The following is a 23588-nucleotide window of genomic DNA, read 5'->3' as shown; positions in this document are numbered from 1 at the left end:
AGGGAATCTCCAGGTCATTGCTCCAGCAGGATACTCTGTATGCATGTTTGCTTTTGTTTGTTGGTTTTTTCTTTAATCCCCAGAGGGCCTGATTGTTTTCAGGCTTCTTGGTAATTAATCCCATAAACTCTGGGATAAAGTTCTATGTTAATCCTTAAAGGAACAACCTTTCCCAAGATTTGAGACACTTCGAACAAACCATCTGGGTGGGTATCTGAACAAAAACCTTTTAAGTAGAGGAATTTACATATATTGTTCAGGCTTCATAATTGCAAACATATAAATCTTTTAAAGAAGGCAATTATTTTTTAAATCTCTTGCCCTGGAACAGCAATTGAAAATTTACTATTTACCTCCATAGCAACTGTTAAAAAGAAAACAGACCCAAAATGAAGTCACTTGTGTTAAGCCCCACATAATAGCTAAGCAAATTTTAGCTTCAGCCTCTCTCAGGAGTGGAATTTTTAAACCAATCAGTCTGGAATTTCCTGGTCAGCACTAGTGAGGTAATCTGCCTGATAAGACCCTCTGCCTTTCCCTAAGCCTTAGGGAAAGCTGATCTTGCTTGAAATGATCCATTCTTTTAACCTTGTGGCACCTTCCTTCTACTTGCAGAAACCATCTGTACAACTCCTCAGAGCTTCCTTCTGTTTGCTAGATTGGATACTGCCAATTCTACCAATACCTCAATAAAGCCAATTAGGTTTTTTAATTTACTTGGTTGAATTTTTGGTCTTTAAAATGGCTAGAATATGAAGGCCAGATAACTCAGTTGGTTAGGGCATCTTCCTGATAAGCCAAGGCTGTAGGTTCGATACCCAGTCAGGGCACATACAGGAATCAACCAATGCATGCATAAATAGGTGGAACTACAAATCAATGTTCCTCTCTCTCTAAAAATCAATAAATTTTTTTAAATTGCTAAAATGTGATATGATTGAAGTAAGTGAAGTTCTGCCACCAGTCACCAAAAACCTGCATGTTGCCAAATTCAGTGGAACAGTTTCAGTTCTCATCTCCCTTGACCTAGCAGCAGCATCTCCTGTTCTTGAAACACTTCTCTTGGCTTCTGGGACCCACCTTGGTTTTCCTGCAGCCTGCCCCTCTGCTTGCTCTTGTCTTTGCTGACTCCACCCTCTCTACCTGACCATTAAATAGTAAATTGTTTTCATCTCCATCCTGGTTTCTCAATTCTCTATTCTCTCTCCCTTGATGATTTCAGCTATTCCGCTGGCTTCAGTTACCCTAAACCTCCCAAATGTGTACCTCTAACGCAAGCTCCTGTATTTAGCCCAGACCTGTGCACCTGGCATATCTGCGTCTGTGCTCGGTCATGTCACAGGTCCATCACGGTCAGTATGTCCGCAGCCCAACTCTTCAGTCTTGCCCGATCCCTTCTGCTCTTGACAGAAATTTAAGTGTCACCTAGACAACCCCCCCTTCTTTGCAGCACTCTACCCCCTTCCGCAGGCCGCCCCGTTGTTTCTCAGACCCCCCCACAGCCCTCACCTCCAGGGCCGCCACTCCACCTGCCCCTGGCCCCGCCGCGCCGGCCCCGCCCCAGCCTCTGTGACAGCGCTGAGCAAGGCGGCGGCCTGCAGGCTCGGCCCCAGTGCCCCTCGCTCCCTTCGCGGTGCAGGGCTTGGTTCAGGGCCTCTGTCCTCCAGCTCCAGGCCTGCAGACCCCTTCCCACCGTCCAGGCTCAGCTCAGAAGATCGTCCTGCCGGCCGGCGGTTGGGCATCGACGTAGGAGCCGGGAGTTCGGGTTCGAGTCCCGGGGAGGGCACGTGCCCGGGCGGAGGGCTCATCCCCAGCGGGGCGTGCGGGAGGCAGCCGATGGACGAGGACTCCTCACTGATGACCTCTCTCCCTCTCCCTTCCTCCCCCTGAGGTCGATGAAGACAGTAAAGACAGATACACACGGGAACCCCGCCCGCAGCCTCCGCAGCCCCGGTGCCCGCTCGCCGTCCGCTGTGCACGCCTCGCGCTCCGCCGCTGGGCGGCCTGGGTGCGGGTCCGAGCGCCCTGGGCTCCCGGCTCGGGGCCCCTGCGCCCCTCCCGCGGCGCTGGCCCGCGATGGACGGTGCGGAGCCGCGGGCAGAGCGACGGAGGCGGGTGCGCCCGGGACCCCGGCCCCCAGGGCTGGGCCGCCGTTGTGCGTTTTCTTCGCGGAGACGGCGAGTGAGAGCAGGAGACGGCGGGGGAGGGTGGCGGCGGGAGCGCCGGCTCCGAGGGCGCGGGGCGGGGCGGGGCGGGGGCGGGGCCTGAGCCCTGCGGGGGCGGGCGCGGGGGGCAGTGAGGGTCCCCGAGGCGGGCAGTGCCCCTGCGCGAGGGCCAACGGCTCCGCCCGAGAGCCCGGCGGGTGCAGCGCGGAGGGCGGGCCGAGGGGAGGCAGCCTCCGGACGGGCCCCGCCCAGGAGACGCCGCCCGGACCCCCGCCTCGGCCCAGGACAGCCGGACCCGCAGCGGCCTCTCCGGACAGGAAACGGTCACTGCACGGTCGGTTCCCGCCCTCGCTGCCGTCCTCTCCCCCGTCGTGTCCTCCCCCTCCTGTCCCCTCCCCTCCCTCCTGTCCCCTCCCCCCTCCTGTCCCCTCCCCTCCCTCCTGTCCTCTCCCCCCTCCTCTCCCCTCCCCCCTCCTCTCCTCTCCCCCCTCCTCTCCTCTCCCCCCTCCTGTCCTCTCCCCCTCCTCTCCTCTCCCCCCTCCTGTCCTCTCCCCCCTCCTCTCCCCTCCCCCCTCCTGTCCCCTCCCCCCTCCTGTCCTCTCCCCCCTCCTGTCCTCTCCCCCCTCCTCTCCTCTCCCCCCTCCTGTCCTCTCCCCCCTCCTCTCCCCTCCCCCCTCCTCTCCCCTCCCCCCTCCTCTCCTCTCCCCCTCCTGTCCTCTCCCCCCTCCTCTCCCCTCCCCCCTCCTCTCCCCTCCCCCCTCCTCTCCTCTCCCCCCTCCTGTCCCCTCCCCCTCCTCTCCCCTCCCCCCTCCTGTCCTCTCCCTCCCTCCTCTCCTCTCCCTCCCTCCTGTCCCCTCCCCTCCCTCCTGTCCTCTCCCCCCTCCTCTCCTCTCCCCCCTCCTCTCCTCTCCCCCCTCCTCTCCCCTCCCCCCTCCTCTCCTCTCCCCCCTCCTGTCCTCTCCCCCCTCCTCTCCCCTCCCCCCTCCTCTCCCCCCTCCTCTCCCCTCCCCCTCCTCTCCTCTCCCCCCTCCTCTCCTCTCCCCCCTCCTCTCCTCTCCCCCCTCCTGTCCCCTCCCCCCTCCTGTCCTCTCCTCCCTCCTGTCCCCTCCCCTCCCTCCTGTCCCCTCCCCCCTCCTGTCCCCTCCCCTCCCTCCTGTCCCCTCCCCCCTCCTGTCCCCTCCCCTCCCTCCTGTCCCCTCCCCCCTCCTCTCCCCTCCCTCCTGTCCTCTCCCCCCTCCTGTCCCCTCCCCTCCCTCCTGTCCCCTCCCCCCTCCTGTCCCCTCCCCCCTCCTCTCCCCCCTCCTCTCCTCTCCCCCTCCCCTCCCCTCCTGTCCTCTCCCCCCTCCTGTCCCCTCCCCCCTCCTGTCCCCTCCCCCCTCCTGTCCCCTCCCCCCTCCTGTCCTCTCCCTCCCTCCTGTCCTCTCCCCCCTCCTGTCCCCTCCCCCCTCCTGTCCCCTCCCCCCTCCTGTCCTCTCCCTCCCTCCTCTCCTCTCCCTCCCTCCTCTCCTCTCCCTCCCTCCTGTCCTCTCCCCTCCCTCCCTCCTGTCCTCTCCTCTCCCTCCCTCCTGTCCTCTCCCTCCCTCCTGTCCACTCCCCTTCCTCTGGTCCCCGTGGGCCTAGGCCTCGCACTGGCTTAGGGACAGACCTGGGTGGGCCCTGATTCTGAAAGCGTGACACCTTAGGCACACTTAGACCCTCCTCGTGCCCATGCCTGTGTCTACACAGTGAGGATACCTAAGCCTGTTTCTCTCGGCCAGGTTCTCAGGGTCCTGCGAGCATCGGCATCACCTCTGGCCCCACTCCGGCCGACTGAAGCAAAACCCTAGGGTGGGGTCCAGCAAGCTTTTCACAAGTCCCACGTGATTTCACTGCAGGCTAAATTTTGAGAACAACTATAAAAAAGGGTAGGGACAATCAAGTGAAATAAAACATTGTGTATAAAAAGTTAAACAAATAGTAGATGCTCAATAAATAATGGTTATAATTATTATTATGCCAGGAACAGAGCAGTTAGTTGCACAGAAATAGAAAGTTAAGCAGGCACTTCTTGTCTTTTAAGCATTTTATTTTCTTGCTTTAAAAAACTAAAAAAAAATTAATATATGCCCAAAGGCCTCTCCAACAACAACAAAAAAATAGGTATGCAGCATTAGCTTCTCAAATATAAACTTACATATATTTTTAAACTATTTTTATTGATTTTTAGAGAGAGAGGAAGCGAGAGGGAGAGAGAGAAACATCGAGATTGGCTGCCTCTTGCACGCCCCTGCTGGGGATCCAGCTGCAACCTGGGCATGTGCCCTGACCAGGAATCGAACCTGCAACCTTCAGTGCACAGGCGGGTGCCCAACCAACGGAGCCACACCAGCCAGGGCAAACTTACATTTCTTTCTGACACACTTGTTAGTATCTTTGGACTTCTTTAGAAAAGCAAAATACGATTAATGTTAAAGGTTTTATCATTTTAATTGTTTTAATTTAAATTTCAACTTTCTTATGCTGCAATTAATTTAAGACTGAAAAACATAATAGATCTACCACATGACCCATCAATTCCACTTCTGGGTATTTACCCGAAGAAAATGAAAACACTAACTTGAAAACAGATATGCACCCCCGTGTTCATTGCGGCATTATTTACTATAGACAAGCCATGCAAGCAGCCTGTGTCCAACAGCAAATGGATGGATAAACAAGATGTGACACACACACACACACACACACCATTGAATATTATTTTGCAGTAAATAAGAATGTAATCTTGCCACTTGTGACAACACAGATGGACCTACAGGGAATTATGCTACGTGAGGTAAGTCACACAGAGAAATAGAAATACTGTATGATTTCACTTATGTGTGAAATATAAACAAGCAAACAAAACAGAAACAGATTCATAGGTACAGAGGACAAATGAATGGTTGTCAGAGGAGGGGAAGGTGGGAAAATAGGTGGAAAGGGTGAAAGGGGAATAACAGGCACGGACTTCCAGTTATAAAATACATAAGTCACATGAATGCAATATATAGCATGGGGAATATAGTCAATAAAATAATAATAACTTTGTACAGTGACAGAAGGTTACTAGTCATATCATAATCCCATCGTAAGATCTATCAGTGCAGAACCACTATGCTGTACCCCTGAAACTAATATAATTGTATGGTTATTATGCTTTAATTTTTTAAAAACGAAAGATTGAAAATGTAATGGTTACCATGAAACTGTTACCGAATGGCGACTCCGCCGGCAGCGTGTGGGTTCTTGACTCCATACAGGAAAGATTTCCCTGCACAAGTCCAAGTGATTTTGGGGGTCTAGAGATACACGCCTCAGGGACAAAGGCGTGGGCATGGGGTCCTTTGTCTTGAGGCTTTTTGTCTTTCGTTAACTGGTGGGAATCCAAGGGGAGGTCTCAGGGAAGGGTCTTAACAGAATATTCATTAGCTTTCCAGGTGTGTCCTTCACTATGTTGGTTCATCAAAATGTGAGTTTAGAGGGGTCAGGGTTATTTTCTGGTTAGTTTTATTTTCAAAGAATGTCAGCCAGCAGGGACCAGGGCCAAGGCCAGTCTGCCCCGGGACAGTGTGGAGCACTAAGTGTCCTTGGTTAGGGAAGATAAAACCTTGTGATTCATTTGCCAGCTGTAAATTGCTCACATTGTTTGGCCTTGTTCAATTATTTTGTCCCAGTTTCCTTTATTCCACTTGCCAAGGGATTTCCCTAGGTTCTCACTATCCTGCCTTCAAACAATTAACCTAACAAGGATGAAAGGAACAGACACAGTTCTTGAGCAATCCATGGCTTTATTACCATGACAAATGTTATTGCTTGTTTTGTTTCTGTTTTCTTCCTTTTATGTATTACAGAAAATTCAAAAGGGACGCACTGGAATTAATGAGAAATGTTAAGATTTCCCAAAAAAGGATTACCTAGATTTGATCAAACTCAAGATGAAGAAACCTACCTGGAAAATTTAGCAGTACAGAGAAATGCTTCTGCCTTTTTTGAAAAATATGATCGGAGTGAAGTACAAGAGTTGCTAACCACGGCACTAGTTAGCTGGTTGTCCGGCAAGGAAGACGTCCACTGCCAGCTGGACAGCCCGTGTGGAATCATGAGCCAGATGAATAACGTGGGCTTCAGCACTGCAATCCTGCTGACTCCCCTGGAGCCTTCTGCCCTCTTAGACTACAGGGAGGTCCACCAGATCATAAGGGAGTTGGCTGTTGGAATTTATTGCTTGAATCAAATTCCTTCGATCACTTTAGAAGCTAATTATGATCAGAGTTCTTCTTGTCAGTTACCCCCTGCTTACTATGATACCCGAGTCGGGCAGATTCTGATCAATATTGACTACATGCTGAAAGCACTGTGGCACGGCATGTACATGCCCAAGGAAAAACGAGCCAGGTTCTCTGAACTGTGGCGCACCATCATGGACGTTGATCCAGATGGAAAGCCTCAAACAAATAAAGATATCTTCGCAGAGTTTAGTTCAGCAGGTAAGAGAATGGAACACATATTTTTAGTAGAATCCATTTTTTAAAAAAATTGAGTGTGAGAGGGAGATTTTATTTTAGTTAGTTTTTTATTGAATTTATTGGGGTGACATTGGTTCACAAAGGCATACAGGTTTCAAGCGTACAATTCAACAGAACATAATCTGCCTCCTGCATCATGAGACCCTTCCCCCTTTCTCCCTGCCGTGCTACCTGGGAGAGGCATATGGGGGTCTCACTGCTGCTTAACCCGATACCATGACCTGTGCTTTAGTGCTTTCAGTTTCTGAGCTTTTCTGTGGTGACAACTGACTTGTTCCCACCCACTCCAACCCAGGACGTTTTGGAGGTGTCCGCAATGCTCTGGCTCATGTTTAGATTTTTTTAACCTGCCAGAAACACTTTAATTTCTGGATAAGCTTTTACTAATTTATTTTACTAACTCTTTTGCAAAAGGGAGATGAATCATAGTGGCTATTTAAAAAATACAAGAGTGTTGTTGAGAGATAGATAAATAGGAAGAATTTGAGGGGGAAGGGGAAGAAGAAGGGGGGGCACATTAATGTGTCATTTACACTTTAAGGCACATGCGTTACAAGCAAACTCCATGCTTTATTGAAAGTCATAGTTTATGATTCTAGGCTGTTTTTTCAAACCTAGATTAAGGATAACATTATGAATGCAACTATCCTATCTTTATTTTATTTATTTATTTATTTATTTATTTATTCATTTTTCAGAATATTACAGATGTCCCTTTTTCTCCCCAATGACCCGTGCCACCCCGTCCCACCCCCTCCCCAGTCCCTCCCCCCACCATTGTCCATGACCTTGGGTTGTACATATCTGCATATAAGTTCTTTGGTTAATCTCTCCCCCTTATTTTATTTTTTATTTTATTTTTTAATTACAGTTTACATTCCACGTTATTTTGTATTAGTTTCAGGTGTACAGCATAGTGGTTAAACAATCACATAATTCACAAAGCGTTCTCCCCAATATTTCCAGTACCCACCTGGCACCATACGTAGTTATTACAATGTCATTGACTATATTCCCTACGCCGTCCTTCACGTCCCTGTGACTATTTGTAACTACCAATTTGTACCTCTCACTCCCTTCATAAATGCAACTATAAAAAGACACTGTAACTGACAAGGAAGTTCTTAATTTCATCATATAAATGGGAAGAAAATGTAACATAGGAAATTTGTCATTTATAATAGAGTAGAACCAAGTTTTAATTCTTATTTGATTTATCACCGTTAGCAGGCAAGTTCTTTATGGATTGTACATGCTTATCTTCTGTTCTCGGCAAAAACAAGAAATCTGTAACGTGGGGCTTGAAAAGCAAATTGCACCTTTAGCCCGAGCGCGAAGCTGATTCCCTGCTGTAGGAGAGGGAGACCACGGTTTCTGGTTCTTCCACATTTTCCCTGATTCAAAGATGGGACTTACATTATTGTCTCCATGGGACTGTGTTTCTTTTCCTTTAAAGAAGATGGAAATCTATTGTTTTTAATTCTACCAACTTCTGTCTGTCTTTACTCTGCTTAGTTCCCAGTCATCTGCCTGCTTTGCACCTTGGACCATTTGAACTGGCATTTCATTATCCCTTTACTGTCGTATTAGTGGGACTTCGAGAGGAAACCCTGTGTTCAAGCTGCTGTGTTAATCTAGAAGCCAGGCGTGAAGTTTTCCCTGTCTAAAATTTTCCTTTTTCACTCTGAAGGTTTGACTGATATTACAAAGGATCCAGACTTTGACGGAATCTATGATGAAGACATGAATGAAGACCCAACATATAATTCCAATTGCCCTGAAGAAAAAGCTGTATTTATGAAATACGCTGAAAATATTATGCTGAAGTTGACATTCAGTACCACACAAGTTCAACAGTATGAAAATGTTTTTATATTTGAAACAGCCTATTGGCTTACTAATGCTATAAAGTATACTCAAGATTGTCTCGATATTTGTACCTACCAGAGACTACAGCAAAGATTATATCTTCAAAAAAAGGTTATTCAAAAACACTTTGAGAAGAAAAAAGAAATCAAAAGAGGGATAGGATATCTAAAGCTAATATGTTTTCTGATCCCATTTCTACTGAGTTTAAAAAAGAAGATGAAAGTTCCCTATTTAAGTAGTCTGCTTCCGCCTTTTTCAGGTGAGTATCACCGAAAGTCAAATATAAAATATAAATATACATTAAATTTATATTTACACTTAATTTTGTGTTAGTATGTGAGTCCAGGCATGTAACCTAGCTGTAGCCTGTTAGAAAGAAAAAAGATTTAATGTCTCCAAAGTAATTAAATATACTTGGTATTTGTACGTAGTACTTGGTATATGTTCATACCAATTTATAAGGGTTATTGAAAGACTTAAAACAAGTTTTGAGAAATTGGAAAATATTCCATGTTTATGATGGAACAACACTGTGAATATAGCATATCTCACCCAAATTACTCTATAAAGTCAGTGCAGTTTACTCAAAGTCCTTATAATGTTTTTCACTAAAGTTTATAAATTCATTCTGATATTAATATGGAGCATTAAAGGATCATGAGTAGTCTTACATTTCAGAAAAACAGATGAAAACATATTTTAAAATGGTAATATATGGCTCTGTAATTAACATAATGACCAATGTAAGAGAATAGAGAGCTGAGATAGGACCTCGCTTATATGGAATCTGGCAGGTAGACAGTGCAAACTGTTCCTCCCACTCCGATTAAAACACCATTTATGTATTTTCATTGGTTCCCAAGCATGTGGGTTTTCTATTCAGATGGCAAAGTTTCAGTAGAAATTTTGCAAATCAGTTAATGAAAATGTATATCATGAACACTCAAATGAAGATTATCCGTATCCGCGAACTATTTAAAAATGGGTTCTTGATAATGCTTGTCCCAGGGTAGGGGTAAGGAGATGGTGAGTGTATGGAGCTAAGAGGGCCTTACTTAAAGAGGATGTTAGCTGTATCTGTAATGTTTAATTAGATGATTAAAAGCAAATGTGTTAATAGTTAATGTTAATAGTCCATTCCAGGTGGTGAGATTAGGGCGTTATATTATTCTTTGTAGTTTTCTGTATGTACCTTTTATATTTCTTGAAATATGTTATATACTTTGTATTGATGAAACCATATTCTGCTAACAAGTCAAAATATTGAACAAGCCTAATCCTTACTGAGATTTTAGAAAATTATTTTTTAAAATAAATGTTTTATGTGTGGTTTTATTACTTTCCAGAGAAGTGGGCTGGTTATTTTTGTCATGTGAGAGATACCCATTTATTTCTTTTTAATGTTGCTTTTTACCTAAACTAGTTCAGGTAATTTTTTGTTTATTTAACCAAAGAGTCTCTAAGGCACAAGGTTTCCAATCTTTTCTGATAATTGGGGGTAAGATATTAGTTTTGAACTCACACATAGAAATCAATAGGCAGAATAATATTTTGACTATCCTTTTGGAATGTCTGTACAACGAAACTACAGAAAATGCCCCAAATGTATTTAAAATATACACCAAGAGCATAAATAATTTTATAGACTTTAGTTGCCAAGTTTTTCATTTCATGTGGATTTTTTCACTTTGTTTACATAAGTGAGAATCTCGATTTCCAAAATATGATTGTTTATATGCTGTTTTTCACTTCTTAAATGAAAGTTTGTTTTCGTTTTTGGAGATGACAAGGTCAAGACAGAGCGAGAACTGCCTCCATTTATTTACGGACCAGATTTTAAATGCCAGAATTTTCACTATCCAAAGCATCAGTATTTTCATGTTCATGGAGGAATTGAATTTGATATCACCACCCCTTCAATTGAGAACACCTCGGAAGACTTTAAGGTTCAAGTTACTATTGTTCCTGAAATGGCCTGTCATTGTACAACTCTCACCCTCTTCATTCTGAAAGAGTCTCTGTTGGCACAGGCACTGGGCAGCTCTCCAAGTGATTATCTCCCCAAATTGCTAATTTTTTTTCATACATTATGTAACGTGCATGAATTAAGCGCAAACTATATCTCAGGCACTATGCCAGAGATAAAATGATAAGTAAGCTAAGTACAACTCTCATCCTCACAGAACTTACAGGCCTCTTATGCGCAATATCTGCCCTAGAATACTTAACCAAAAAGTGTAGGAGAAATCCCTGACTCCTCACTACATATTCTTCTATTTCCCTCAAAGATTAGTGTTAGAACAGAGATCTTCTAGAGTTTGGGAATAATAATTCTTCATCTGGAATGTAGTATAAATATTATACATTTCCACTGTCATGCTTTGCAACCTCTCCCATCTTTCTTTTCTTTTGCATTTTTCCCCCCCTTAGTCACAAAGTAGGGACCTGATACATGCAGTTATTATTAGGGTCTGAGGGGATAGTATGTTTTTAAAAATTGTCATTTACATGTATAAAATTTCATCTAAAAGACATCATACTTGTTTTAGATTTGTTTAAAGATATGTTTTTACTAACATAACTCGTATTTTAGAACAATTTAGAAAAAATACGGGATTGTGCTGCTAATACATTTGTAGAAGACTCAGGATACAAAGAATATTACTCAATACCAGTCATGGAATTTAATGGAAAAAGGTAAGGAACTTTCAGTAATTATTCACAGTAGCCACAACTTGTTGAATGTTAGCAGAAAACAGGAAAGTGTCAAAATTCAAAGACTAACTTAAAACCTTAAGATGGAGATCTTAGAACAATAATAACCCCCATGAGTGACATACGAACTCAACAAAGTATTAAATGTTATATTTATTACTTCATGCTCTTTGATACATTCTGTATAATAATCCGTAGAGATGGTAATTATAATTAGCATTGTCTGATCTATACAGCCCCTTAAGGTTCTAGGGGCTTATCACCGCTGTGATTTGAGTAGGATTCAGCATATCTGCTCCTTGGTCTCAGCCTAGTAAGTTAGGCAAGTCCCTATTGATGAAGGTGGCACCTCCACAAGTCGGGGCCCATGGATAAAGTGACAAGTGCCACCACCAGCCCTAGCACTGTACTTGCAGGATGTGGGTGAAGACAGCCTTTGGCTTACATTCTTGCGTTCCTGTTTCCTTTTGTGAGAGAGGATGGCAGAGAGAAGGATGACAACCTCAGATAAATGTAAACAGGGCCTCAGACAGGCCTGCATCCATGCAGAAGTCTGTAATCCAGAAAACTGGGTCAAGGAAAGGGATATCGGCCTCTGACTAGTTCATAACAGCGCTTCCCTAAGACCTTCCTTGAGCTGACGCACGGGCCCAGTGGTTCCTCCTCAGCTTCTGGACAGAGTTCCCGAAGGGAATCAGCCACCGACGCGCTCCCCTGCAAGTGTGCACCACGGAACAAACTTCTCAGCACCCTTAGGAGAACCGGCAGTCACGAAGCAGCAAAGTGAGCAGCCGTAGGAGGGGGTGACCACTGTATTTACAGCAATCAGTAGTTGCATTTGAAGCACAAGCCCAGGTAAGAGCAAGAGGCTTCCCACTGGCAGAGGCAGAGTCATCCGCTGAGGTGCTTACCGTTGAAATCTGGAGATGGGAAAGCATACCTCATGGGCAGAAGTGGAGAAAAGCCACCATTTTCTTCTACCTGTGATAATAAGCACCCCCAGGGAACAGAGCCACTCAAAATGTTGTTACTTTTCTCTTCCAGATTGATAGGGGACTGGGGCTACTGTCTACCTATAATCTCAAGGACCCGGTGGGTTGGGGGTTTCTCTAGTCTGCTGTAGTGAGTGAAAATCATCGTCCCAGGTCAGACTCAAGGCAAAGTCTTGAGGAAGCAAGTGGAGGCATAATTATTAAAAGAGTTAATATATACATTTGTAAAAGGAGGGTAAGCAGATGGTTAAAAGGTAAACCTAGAATTCCTTCAAGCAAAAGTTAGGGCTTCCAGTGACTTTTAGGCAGTGCCCCTAGTCACTGGCACGGGAAGGACAGAGTCAATTAGAAGGGCCAGTGTGGAGAAGATACTTGTTATAGAAAGATTTGATTAATAACTGTTGATGACTATGTTTTTAAAATGTGTATAATCGAGTACAATTTAAACTACATGTTTGCATTTTATTGGTATAAAATATACAGTTTTACCAGCATATAAAAAGTAGCAAATCACTTCAAAGTCAGGAAAACTTATCTTTTAAAAATTGTTTTATAGCTACTATGTGATCTATTTTGAACTTGAAACTTTCTATCAGCAACTCTATAAGACACAGTGGTGGGGAGCCATAAACGAAATAGTGAACAATCTAAGACTGAAAAGACTTCCACTGACAGATGCTCAATTACATGAACAATTTAAGAAAAAATTTGGTGTCAAGAAAGCTATGAAGTGCAAGGTATTTCAGTAATTACCACATAATTTTGTGTAAGAAGTTATATATCATAGATAAGAAAGTCTCAAATTTTCATCTTAGGGGTAAATAGTAGCTTAAGTAAAGTTTTCAATATGAAATAAACATTCCACATTTTAGCAACTGAGAAGCTATACAATTCTGGATTATAAATTTCTGGCAGGGTTACAAAACAACTTGTTAATGAACTGGATTGTGAATAATCTTAAGAATGGCTAGTATTTATTAAGTGCTAATTTTGTATGCCAGGCACTATTATAAATCCTTTCAACAAGTAATATCATCATTCCTATTTTACAAATGAGAAATGTGAGGTGCAGCGAGTTAAGGATCTTTCCCAGATCACATAGCTCATACATGGTAGAGCCCAGCTTCAGTCCTGGGAACTAAACCTAAGGAGCAAACCTAACATCCTGAACCAAATCTCTACGGCTGCTTCAACAAGGCTTCATTTATAGCTTCTGGAACTGATATATTGAATGGTGAGCTCACCAGTTTCAAAGAACACACTGGCATCTACTTACCATTTATTTGTTTTAATGTCTATGAATTTAAAAATTTTAATAACCTGTTAGTTTAAAATATTAAGTAGTTGGAATGTCTCAAAGAAAAGTGTGACATTTTTACCTCTTCATTTTAAGACCTAGAACAAAGAACACAAACTGTACTTCTTTTCTTTTTTTAGTATTATCATCTTTATTGTTCTAAGATTTCTACAGCTATGTATTTTGAGTTCCTAGACTTCTAAATTAGAACTATATTCTTAAATCAGAGAAGGAACCCAGTGATCTCCCTTTGCTTTTAAAGTATTTCAGAAAGATATTTGTCTACCCCGTTTTTCTCATCTCCAAAGAAGAAGGATCTGCACTCTCTCCCTAAAAAAAGGGGGGAGGACTTCCCCAAAATAATGTTACTTTAATAGCTCTAACAACTTTAATCACTGCCCAGTGTGACACTTTACACAAGGATCATGTGGAAATTCTACTGAAATTGAGCACCAGTCATGTGGTTATATTAATATATTTCACTGTCTTTTATTCCTTAAAACAAACTTCAGACGTATTTTGAAAAAACTAATTCTGGCCTTCTTAATAACTTTTAGAGTATCCCGTACGGTATGAAATCTGCTGTTGAAAGAGGGTTATCCGCTGTTTTCCATACGTTTAGCCGTAAAACCTCAAGCTCAACGATCAACGTTTCGGATGAGGCGGGTTATGCGATTTTCCACCACGCTGCTCTGCACAACAGAATCCCCATTATATGTCAGCTGTGCAAAGCTAACTTCAACGTCAACCAGAGACGCTTTCTTATGTTTAGCCAAGGTGCCATCAAGCTTTTAAGTCTTATATAAAGTATTAAAATGTTTTTCTTTTCCTTACCCCTATTCAGCATTAAGAATGTATGTTGATTTTAGAGCAAGACTAAAATTTGGTATTGGTACCTAGAGCAAAGCTGAGGTTTCTGTTTCATTTATTTCAGAGGCGCTCCTTTTAGTTTTCTGAGTATCACTCACTGCTCCCTTGCCTGTTGTTATTTATTTATTCTGGCCCCCTCACTTGAATACAAGCTCCATAAAGGGCGGTGATTTGGTTTACTTTGTTTCCCAGTGCCCAGCAGAAAGCCTGGCATTGGAAGGTGCTCAGGAAATCACTTGTGAACGAATGCATAGATGTATGAATGCAGGGTGGCATTTGAAAATCACAGGCATAATGTACAGTGATTTACTCTAGAAATTCAGAGAAAAGTGGGTTCAATAGAGACCCTAGCAGAACATCCATTTCTTATTCCAGGGTTCTCAGCCAGGGGATGTTTTCTTCACACTGCATAAACTTAAATTACATTTATAACAAAACATTTCTCTATAATAATTAATTTTTAGGATTAATAACCTCTTTAAGGCTATCCTCACTTAAACTTTGAAAATCAGTTTTCCCTGCTTATTAGCTATACCTACATATTTATATATTCATTAGAATGTATTTAACTGGTATGAAAGTGATGAAGTTGGAAACGAAGGTGGAGGTCCTCCAGAACTAAAGAGGAACAGGGATAAAATGTCAGGAATGGCTGGTACAATAATACTGGCAATAAAAAAAACTGATTTTATATTTTAACTAGCTGTCTTAGCAAGCTGTGTTAAATTTTCACTCACCAGAACAAAATGTTCTGCTTTAATCCTATTGACTACTAACACATTCTGTACTCTATCACTATAATTAAAATGCTTTGATAGTAAGATGCCTCTATTACTCGATGAAAATATTCAATACAGAATGATTTTAGTTTTTTTAAAAAAAGAGCACAAATTCAGTCAAACTTAAATGCAGTGAGTAGCTATTATTCAAATGCGCATTATATTTTAAACCCTTTCGGTGTGAAAAAATACTTTGACAGATTAGAGTCTCTCATTCATCCCATGACTATTTCAACTTCCATTGACTGAGAATTGGGCAGATTTTGAAGTATAGGAAACACTGAACAATCCTCGCAGTGCCTATTACTACTTAACCAACACAAAAGGGCCTCAGCGCGAGTCTGACCAGCCCCTGGGCAGGGGCGTTTGCGGGTCTCCGATGTGGCGTCGGCACACACAGCGCACCCAGGTGGCTTCACCAGAGGTGATACCCAGTCCTGTGGGACGCGGTCTGTATCTAGCCACAATCTTATTGTTCTTGCCCATATGAGTTGATTTGGACTAATTTAGGAAACTGCTATATATTAATAATCATATTTCTATGTGTATTTTCTTTTAAAACAGAGTCATCAAAAATGGATGTGAAAAAAGAAAGAAATGGTAAGACGGGAGTAAAATATTTGGTGCGTTTAAAAAATGTTATTGCCTATATTTAAACTTTTCTTATAGTATAATCTCCACAATGCTCTCTATCACGAGAATGTCACTTAATGATGTTTTGTATGCATTTGGAAATGTAAACTTTTTCTACCCGTGGTTCTTTATTCATATTTCTCCTAAGTTTGTTGAGGGTTTTTTCCCCTCCATTTTTTAACTGTGAAATTTGCAGTCACCTCTACTTATTTTTATAAAATCAGACCCAAAAGTGGTTTTTTATAACATAAACAAAAACCAGTTAATATTATTTAGAAATGCTGCCACCTAGTGACAGTAATGATCTATGAGGTCAGGAAATGAGAAGGTCCCAAAGGAGAATGCAAAGGGCCAGAGAGGCAGAGAAAAACCCGAGGGGAGACTATCACAAAAGCCAAGGAAAGAAGCTATTTTAAAGAGGCAGATATGGCCAGCTTACTGTTGAGAGGTAAGATGAGTAATGAAACACAACTAGAGGCCTTTTGAATCAAATGGAAAATGATTTAAACAAGAAACAGCTTATTTTGTCACAAGACTATTTAACACATTGACTTAATTGTTAGTAGCCGGACATCCTGAGTTGGATATCAAAAAGGCATGTGTTTTAGGAATGTGAGGCCTTTGGCCACTGAAGGCATTGTCCATCCGTTCTAGGTCCAACACCTCTACACCTGGCCGCACAGGCTTGCTCAATAGAAACAGTCATCTGTCTACTCTGCTTCAAAGCTGATTACACGCTTTCCGAAAAAAGAGGCTGGATGCCCATTCACTTTGCCGCTTTCTATGACAACATCTGCATCGTCATTGTTCTCTGTAGGAAGGATCCGAGTTTGCTAGAAGCTGAGGCGACAGCTGAGTAAGTTACTAAGCATTTGTTAAAAATACACATTTTTTTCATGGCTTGTCCCAAACACTGACCCTGAAAGAAATGGTTGGTCTGATTGACTTGAAAGGCTGTATAAGGCTTACCCTGCTATCCTTTCTGGTCACTGTTTTCTTCTCTTACCACTTATCTTTAGAATTTATACTGACAGAACTTCTGTTAACCTACGCTTGTTGTCTGGAAGAGTGAATAAGCCCTGGGAAGTTTTTCCTGGCCTTTCCCGATGGTATGGTTCTGCAGAGTACTTTATCAGGTTTACTTAGTGCCCTGGAAGAAGCCTGAGACTAGGCAAGAGAGTGTTCCTCTGAATTGGAACCTATACAATCAGGAGGCAGCCCCCTGGCTCCAGACCAAAGTGGGTAGGCCTTAGATAACAGGAGGCACGCCTAGTGGTATCCAGAAGAAAAACACATTAAAAATAAGTAAATAACTTCGAAATAGGTAAACATCCCAAACAGGCTTCTGTTTCACAGTTGAGCGGAAAATCAACTTCTATAATTTCTCCTGAAGGTACACTGTTGGCTGGTAACTGAAACACCAGGTTGTTGTTTTGAATCTCTGGACATGACCTAGGAATGTTTTCATTCCGATATCTCTGGATCTTCAAATAATAACCTGTCCGTTATTATTCAGAGAGGAAATTAATCCTCCTGCTACACTGGGGCAGAGACGTGTGTGGAGAAGGCTTTCAGGAGACCAGGGTCTCTGGCCAACACATTGTCTAACTAATAGATTCTGGAAAGAGCCATGGGATGTGGAAACCTGAGTTCAGGTCCTGATTCTGTCGCAGTTTGACAATGTGTCTTCAGGCACAAGGGGGCTAAAAGACTGGGTGGATCGTAAAGGTCAAACAGTTGGATATCAGAGGTAGAAGAAAGAAGCCATCTGTGAACATAAGGAAGAAACAGAGGATTAGCAGGGAGGACAGTTTCCGAGGTTGAGATCTCCTATGTGGGGCTGACGAGGAGTGTGGCTGTGCTGAATGTGCATTTGACTACGGAGCACAAATTGACAAGGCCCTGAGAAATCAGAACACTGATGGTAACTGGCATGGACGTTGAAGTCACTGACAATAGAAGGGGGCATGCTGGTGAAGCCATGCATGAGGTAGGATGTGGAAAGAGACCATCGGGGCGGGGGCGATGGCCTTATGGAACTGGGTAGGGTAATACAATGTGTAGCACACTTTTCAAGTGAGGTAAATCAGAGCGACGGCATTGGAAGTCACAGTAATCTTTATTCCTGCCACTGAGAAGGGGAAAGAAAGCAACAGGAGACCGGTCTTGCTAAAGTAGACAAGGGAGAAAGTGAAGAGATGTTTACTCATAAAGGGCAAGAGTTTCTCCAGGGCTCAGGAGGAAGGGGGGTGAGGAGAGGCTTGGGGCCAGCTGGATAGAGGGGAGAGTTCAAGGACAGGCAGCGAGGGGAGAGGTTTCATGAAGAGATGAAGGCCTAGGTATCTGGGTAGAAAAAAAGTAATGTTTGAGGCAATGTGATGTGGTGGAAGGGTAGAGGGGAACTATGCGTCCAGACTGTGCTAAGCACCTTATCCCTTAGACCAACGCGAGCAGCTGATTGTTACCTTCATTCCTTTACGGACAAAGAAAACAACCCAGTTTGCTTGAGGCCACATTGCTAGTCAGTAGATCTGTTAGTTAAGGTACAGTTGAAGCTGCTGTGACAAAGATATCCCCAAATATTTGTAGTTTAAATGAGATAAATGTGTAGTTCTTTTCTATGAAGTCTGGGTTCCCGGTCGGAGGCTGACTTAGTGGCTCAGCAGTGCGAGGGACCCAGGCTGCCTCTTGTTGCTTCTTACCGTGTGGCTTCCACATCCTGGTGCCGCATGGCAACGCCTCTTTCATTAGTGTGCCTGTATTCGAGCAACGAGAAGGGAGAGAGAGGAAAAGTAAAGGGCCACTCCTTGTCTCTTTAGGTTGCTGTCCAGGTAACTTTATTAATATTACGTTGGCCAACCTTAGTCTGGTGGCCACACCTACCCATAAGGAAGGTGGGGATGCCACATTGGGCTGGAGAGCCCTGTGCCCAACCAAAAGATCTTCATACTCTAAAAAGCAGATAGTGGGTTTTGAGAGAAACTGTTAGTTTCTGCTACAGTGAGGAATCTGGGATTTGAGAACTGGGCGTGAAGGATAAAGAAAGGGGTTGTAACACTACTTGAGCCTCAGTTTTAGCATTTGTAAAATTGGGCTGATAATAATTGCCTTGCTTTTTCTCCTTCACTCATAGAGTGGTTAGTTGTAAGGATTAGATGCGATAGAGTATTTTAAGAACTTTGTGAATGGTCAACTTTTGAACAAATTATAAGACATGGTAATTAATCTGGGAAGGAGCATAGGGGCAAACACTTAGGACTGCCAGGGCAGGAGAAGCAAATCTATTTACAAATGGATCACAGGGTGTAAGACAAAGAACGTGATGGTATAAGTCAGACTTCCTTCAATAGCCATTTGGAGAGTTTTACAAAAAGTAAATTTGACATTATATGTGCACTCAATTATTATATGTTCCTTGATTTTTAGGAATCAGTGTACTCCACTCTTACTTGCTGCCACTTCAGGAGCACTGGACACAATTAAGTACTTATTTTCTCTTGGTGCTGACTGGAGAAAAACAGATATTAAAGGAAATAATATAATTCATTTATCAGTGCTAACCTTTCACACCGAGGTTCTCAAGCATATAATAGAGTTAAATATTCCTGAACTCCCAGTTTGGAAAACTTTGGTAGGTGAGTATAGAACACATAATGTCTTTATAAATAAATGTTCTATTATTCATTTTAATTATTGATACTTACTCTGAAGTAGAGCAAACAAAATGCAGTAATACAAGCATCATATTTTAAATATTTAAAAATTATGAAATAAACATTTTTGAGTTAAAACCAGAAATAAAAATAGCACTGAACTGTGTTTTTATCTGTGCAAAAGTAGTTTTATTTTTAAATTAAAAACAGATAAATAACCCAGGCTACATTTTATACAATTATATTTATTTTTATTTTTAAAATTTATTTTTATTTTCCAGTTTTACCCCAAAGTCCAACCATCTTCTTCTCCATCAAAAAAGCAATTTTTTTTTTTAAAGGGAATGGGGGAAGAGGGAGGAAGTTTAATGAATGCAAGTGGTGGTGATGGTGATTCCAACTCATGGCCTCGCTTGGCCTACACAGGAAGAGTCAATCATCCCACCTCTTTTTGTAAAATTATAACATGTTCTTCTGTTAATACTTACCAGAAATGTTGCAGTGCGAAAGCTACAAACGAAGGATGATGGCTGTCATGTCCTTAGAAGTAATTTGCTTAGCAAAGGATGAATACTGGCAGTGTATTTTGAATGCAGGTGATGTAAACTTTATGAACTACCTTTTGCTTATGCTGTTTCATACAGAGCTCTATTATATTCAGTTAATCACTTTAAGATACATTTTTATTTTCCCCATGGATGTGGCATGGGATCAAAAATCTATATAAATCCTATTTCTCTAAAAATGGACTGATATAACAAGCATCCACCTGAAGCCAGACTTTCTATTTTCACCATGCCCAATGATTTTTGAACCAATTAATCGGGCTAAGGTTGCATTTTACCAGATTCAGCTGTTTATTTTTGTTTTTCAGTTGCTTGTATAAAATATGGGTAAAATATAATACAATGCTCAAGTAACTACACAAACATGCCGCACAAATTTCATGAATAAACAAAATGAACTCTACTATATAGTAGCTCAAAGAATTTATTTGCTCATGATCTTAAGCCAAAATTCAGTGTTTCAAAGGTGCTTAGGGTTACCAATATGAAATGTATGTTTGTATGCTGTGTGAGAATTAAATGTATGAACAATGAGAGCTCTCTATACTGTAGACAAAACAGAAACGTGCATTCATGTAGTGCTAAGTGATAACTTTGTCAATATGTTATAGAATTATTTGCTAATTGCTTACACGGCAATTTCCATAAACATTATTTAAAGCTTATCATGATAAATTGACTACAAATGGTTACAAATAATTCATGCTTTCCCTGATCTCTTCATTGCAGGCACCATTCCTGCCTTAATCAGTCTATTAAAAGGTTCCAAAATAAAATTACAGTGCAAAACAGTTGGGTTACTGAGTAATATCTCAACCCATGTGAGCGTGGTGCATGCTATAGTGGAGGCCGGAGGCATTCCGGCCCTGATCAACCTGCTGGCGTCTGATGAGCCGGAACTGCACTCCCGCTGTGCTGTCATCCTCTATGATATTGCTCAACTGGAAAACAAGGATGTTATTGCCAAATATGTAAGTTCTCTGCCTAGAACGTCGTTTTGACCGACAGTAATTCCCTCATATAGAAACTAGAAAGATGCATACGCATGTTGTTACGTAGTGGCAAAACCTTCAGGGCGAAATTGCAGCCTCAGTGAGGACAGCAAAGAGCAAACCTGCCGCAGTGGGTGAGCGCCCAGAGTAAACGCGAGAAGCCAGTAAGAGCAGCACGGCGAAGGGCATGGGCGTCAGCAGAGATGCCCAGTTCCCCGTCCCCAAGTCTCACCAGGCGGCACGGCGGGCCCAGGGGCATGCTGCCCACACATTGGGTTTGCGACACATCTGTGGAACCCTGAGTTTAAGAAACCTGTCGCTTCGTTAGCAGTCAGTAAGCAAGCCTGTTCTTTGGAGGGAGCTGTTTCCATACCGAGTAAGATTGCCAGCCACACAGAAGCCCGAAGCGTGGCCCCAGTGAAAGAGCCGTTACAGTCTTCACACACAACACAGGCAGGACTTCAAGAGGCCCAGGGAAGACTGTCTTAACGAAAGTATCTGGCAAAGCTATCACCCGGGAAAACACGGGAGGCAGGCCAAGCTAGCTCTAGGGGAGCTACGGAGGCACTTGGCCTGCTGTTTATGAGAAGCCTGCTGTTTGTGAGCAGATATTATAAGGAACACTACCATTTTAGATTTCCATCCTACCCGAGAAATGTAGCCCTGCCAGGCGTGGCTCAGCGGTTGAGCGTTGACCTAGGATCCAGGTGATCGGGGTTCGAGTCCCGGTCAGGGCACATGCCTGGGTTGCGGGCTGGATCAATGCCTCTCTCATCATTGATGTTTCTATCTCTCTCTCTCCCTCTCCTTTCCTCTCTCTGAAATCAATAAAGATATATTTTAAAAAAAAAAAAGTAGTGTAACTGTGTACCAGAATTAGAAGAAAATTATTTTTTGTGCACCACAATCTTTGCATGCTGTATTTTCTCAAAATGAAACCCACGTTATTATGTTTGCTAATGTTTTCTTTAAGATCTTCTAATGATATTTACAAGTAAGATTTTTTTATATAGTTTTCTTCCAGGGATTGCTTCCTCATTATGGATTGAGTCATTTAGCATTATAAAATGTACCCTTTTTGTCAAGTGTAATACTTTCGCCCTGAATTCTATCTTGTCCAAAAGTGTTTGTGCTCTGTCTTCCTCGTGCTCTCATGTTTAATTTGGCTTTGCCCCATCCTTCTCTTTTTATTTTATTTCTTGTTGGTTGTTTTGTTATCAATCATTTAGAAAATATATTAGGAATATAGAAACTCCCCAGCCTACCTTCAGAGTTAGTCAATCAGTCTTATTAATTTAGGCCTTATAATCTTCAGTGATTCTGAGAATTACCCAGAGTTAGGATAAATGTATCCCTTTGTGCACTGTATTTACTTTTTGCTTTGTCATTTACTTTCTATTGAGTATAACACTTTATATTTATTGATGTGACATGTTTAATCTTCGTTCTGTCATATTTTGTGTTTTTTTTTAAATCTTCTATATAATCAGAGTTTTCTTTTTTCTTCACCTTTAAAATCTAGGACTTACGCATCAATGTTAGTTACCTATTTTTTCTGGGACTCGGTATAACTTTTCAACATGTACCTTCATCTTTTTATTTTTGGAATGTTTCCTTGAATTTATACCTTTAAATACTATATCTCTGTTGTATTCTTCTTCTTTTTTTTTAATATATCTTTATTGATTTCAGAGAGAAAACAGGAGAGGAGGAGAGAGAGAGAAAGAAACATCAATGATGAGTCGTCATTGATCGGCTGCCTCCTGCACGCCCCCTGCTGGGGATCGAGCCCGCAACCCGGACATGTGCCCTGACCGGGAATCGAACCCTGATCGCCTAGATCCTAGGTCGATGCTCAACTGCTGAGCCACACCCGGCCGGGCTCTGTAGTATTCTTTCAGTTCATTCATACAACAAGTAATTTCTGAGAGTTTATTATGTGGAAGATACTATTTTAGATGCTGGGGTTACAGCAGTGAACAAAACAGACAAAATCCCAGCATTCATGGAGCTCTTATTCTAGTTGGGGGTTACAAGACAATAAATAAAGCAAGTAAGCCAAATACATAGTCTATTATGTTAGTTGAGAATAGATATTAAGGAGGAAAATGGAGCAGGGAAAGGGGAGAGGAGGTGCTTGGTGGAAAATACTCCACTAAGAATTTGGAATTTGAGTATAGACCTAAAGTAGATGAGGGGTGTGCCATGTTTTTCTGTTGGGAAGACCCTTCTAGTCAGAGGAAATAAGTATCAAAGTAAATGCAGTGGGAGTGTGCCTGGCATGTTCAAGTAATGGAGAGAAGCAAAAGTAGCTGAGGAGAAAGAGGAGACACTTGGCTGGGTAATGGTGGATCACATCATGTAGAGCCACGTGGGCAACTGTTAGATACCTTGCCTTTATTTCTATTAGTAGGGAGAAATTCCATCTTGACTGCATGTAAAGTTAGGAAATGATATTCACATTTAAAAATAATAATTTAGGTTGCACAACTCTAGTTGCCAATAATGAGTGC

General features: G+C 42.5%; 1 protein-coding gene across 1 annotated transcript in view; it reads left to right on the top strand.

The window, feature by feature from the left end:
- Positions 1-5882: 5882 nt before the first annotated feature.
- ANKAR (ankyrin and armadillo repeat containing) overlaps positions 5883-23588 on the top strand; it is a 36576-nt gene continuing 18870 nt past the window's right edge. Inside the window, exons 1-11 of the mRNA XM_081142421.1 lie at positions 5883-6670; positions 8400-8837; positions 10361-10524; positions 11172-11275; positions 12842-13022; positions 14140-14359; positions 15796-15831; positions 16519-16720; positions 19291-19499; positions 20009-20113; positions 20813-21054. Of these exons, the coding sequence (XP_080998547.1) occupies positions 6070-6670; positions 8400-8837; positions 10361-10524; positions 11172-11275; positions 12842-13022; positions 14140-14359; positions 15796-15831; positions 16519-16720; positions 19291-19499; positions 20009-20113; positions 20813-21054 (2502 nt within the window). The 5' untranslated portion in view covers positions 5883-6069. The remainder of the gene's footprint in view (positions 6671-8399; positions 8838-10360; positions 10525-11171; positions 11276-12841; positions 13023-14139; positions 14360-15795; positions 15832-16518; positions 16721-19290; positions 19500-20008; positions 20114-20812; positions 21055-23588) is intronic.

Source organism: Miniopterus schreibersii (assembly GCF_964146895.1).
Source record: "Miniopterus schreibersii genome assembly, chromosome: 7".
NCBI lineage: Eukaryota > Metazoa > Chordata > Mammalia > Chiroptera > Miniopteridae > Miniopterus > Miniopterus schreibersii.
The sequence above is the reverse complement of the archived record's forward strand: the minus strand, read 5'-3'. Positions and strand labels throughout refer to the sequence as shown.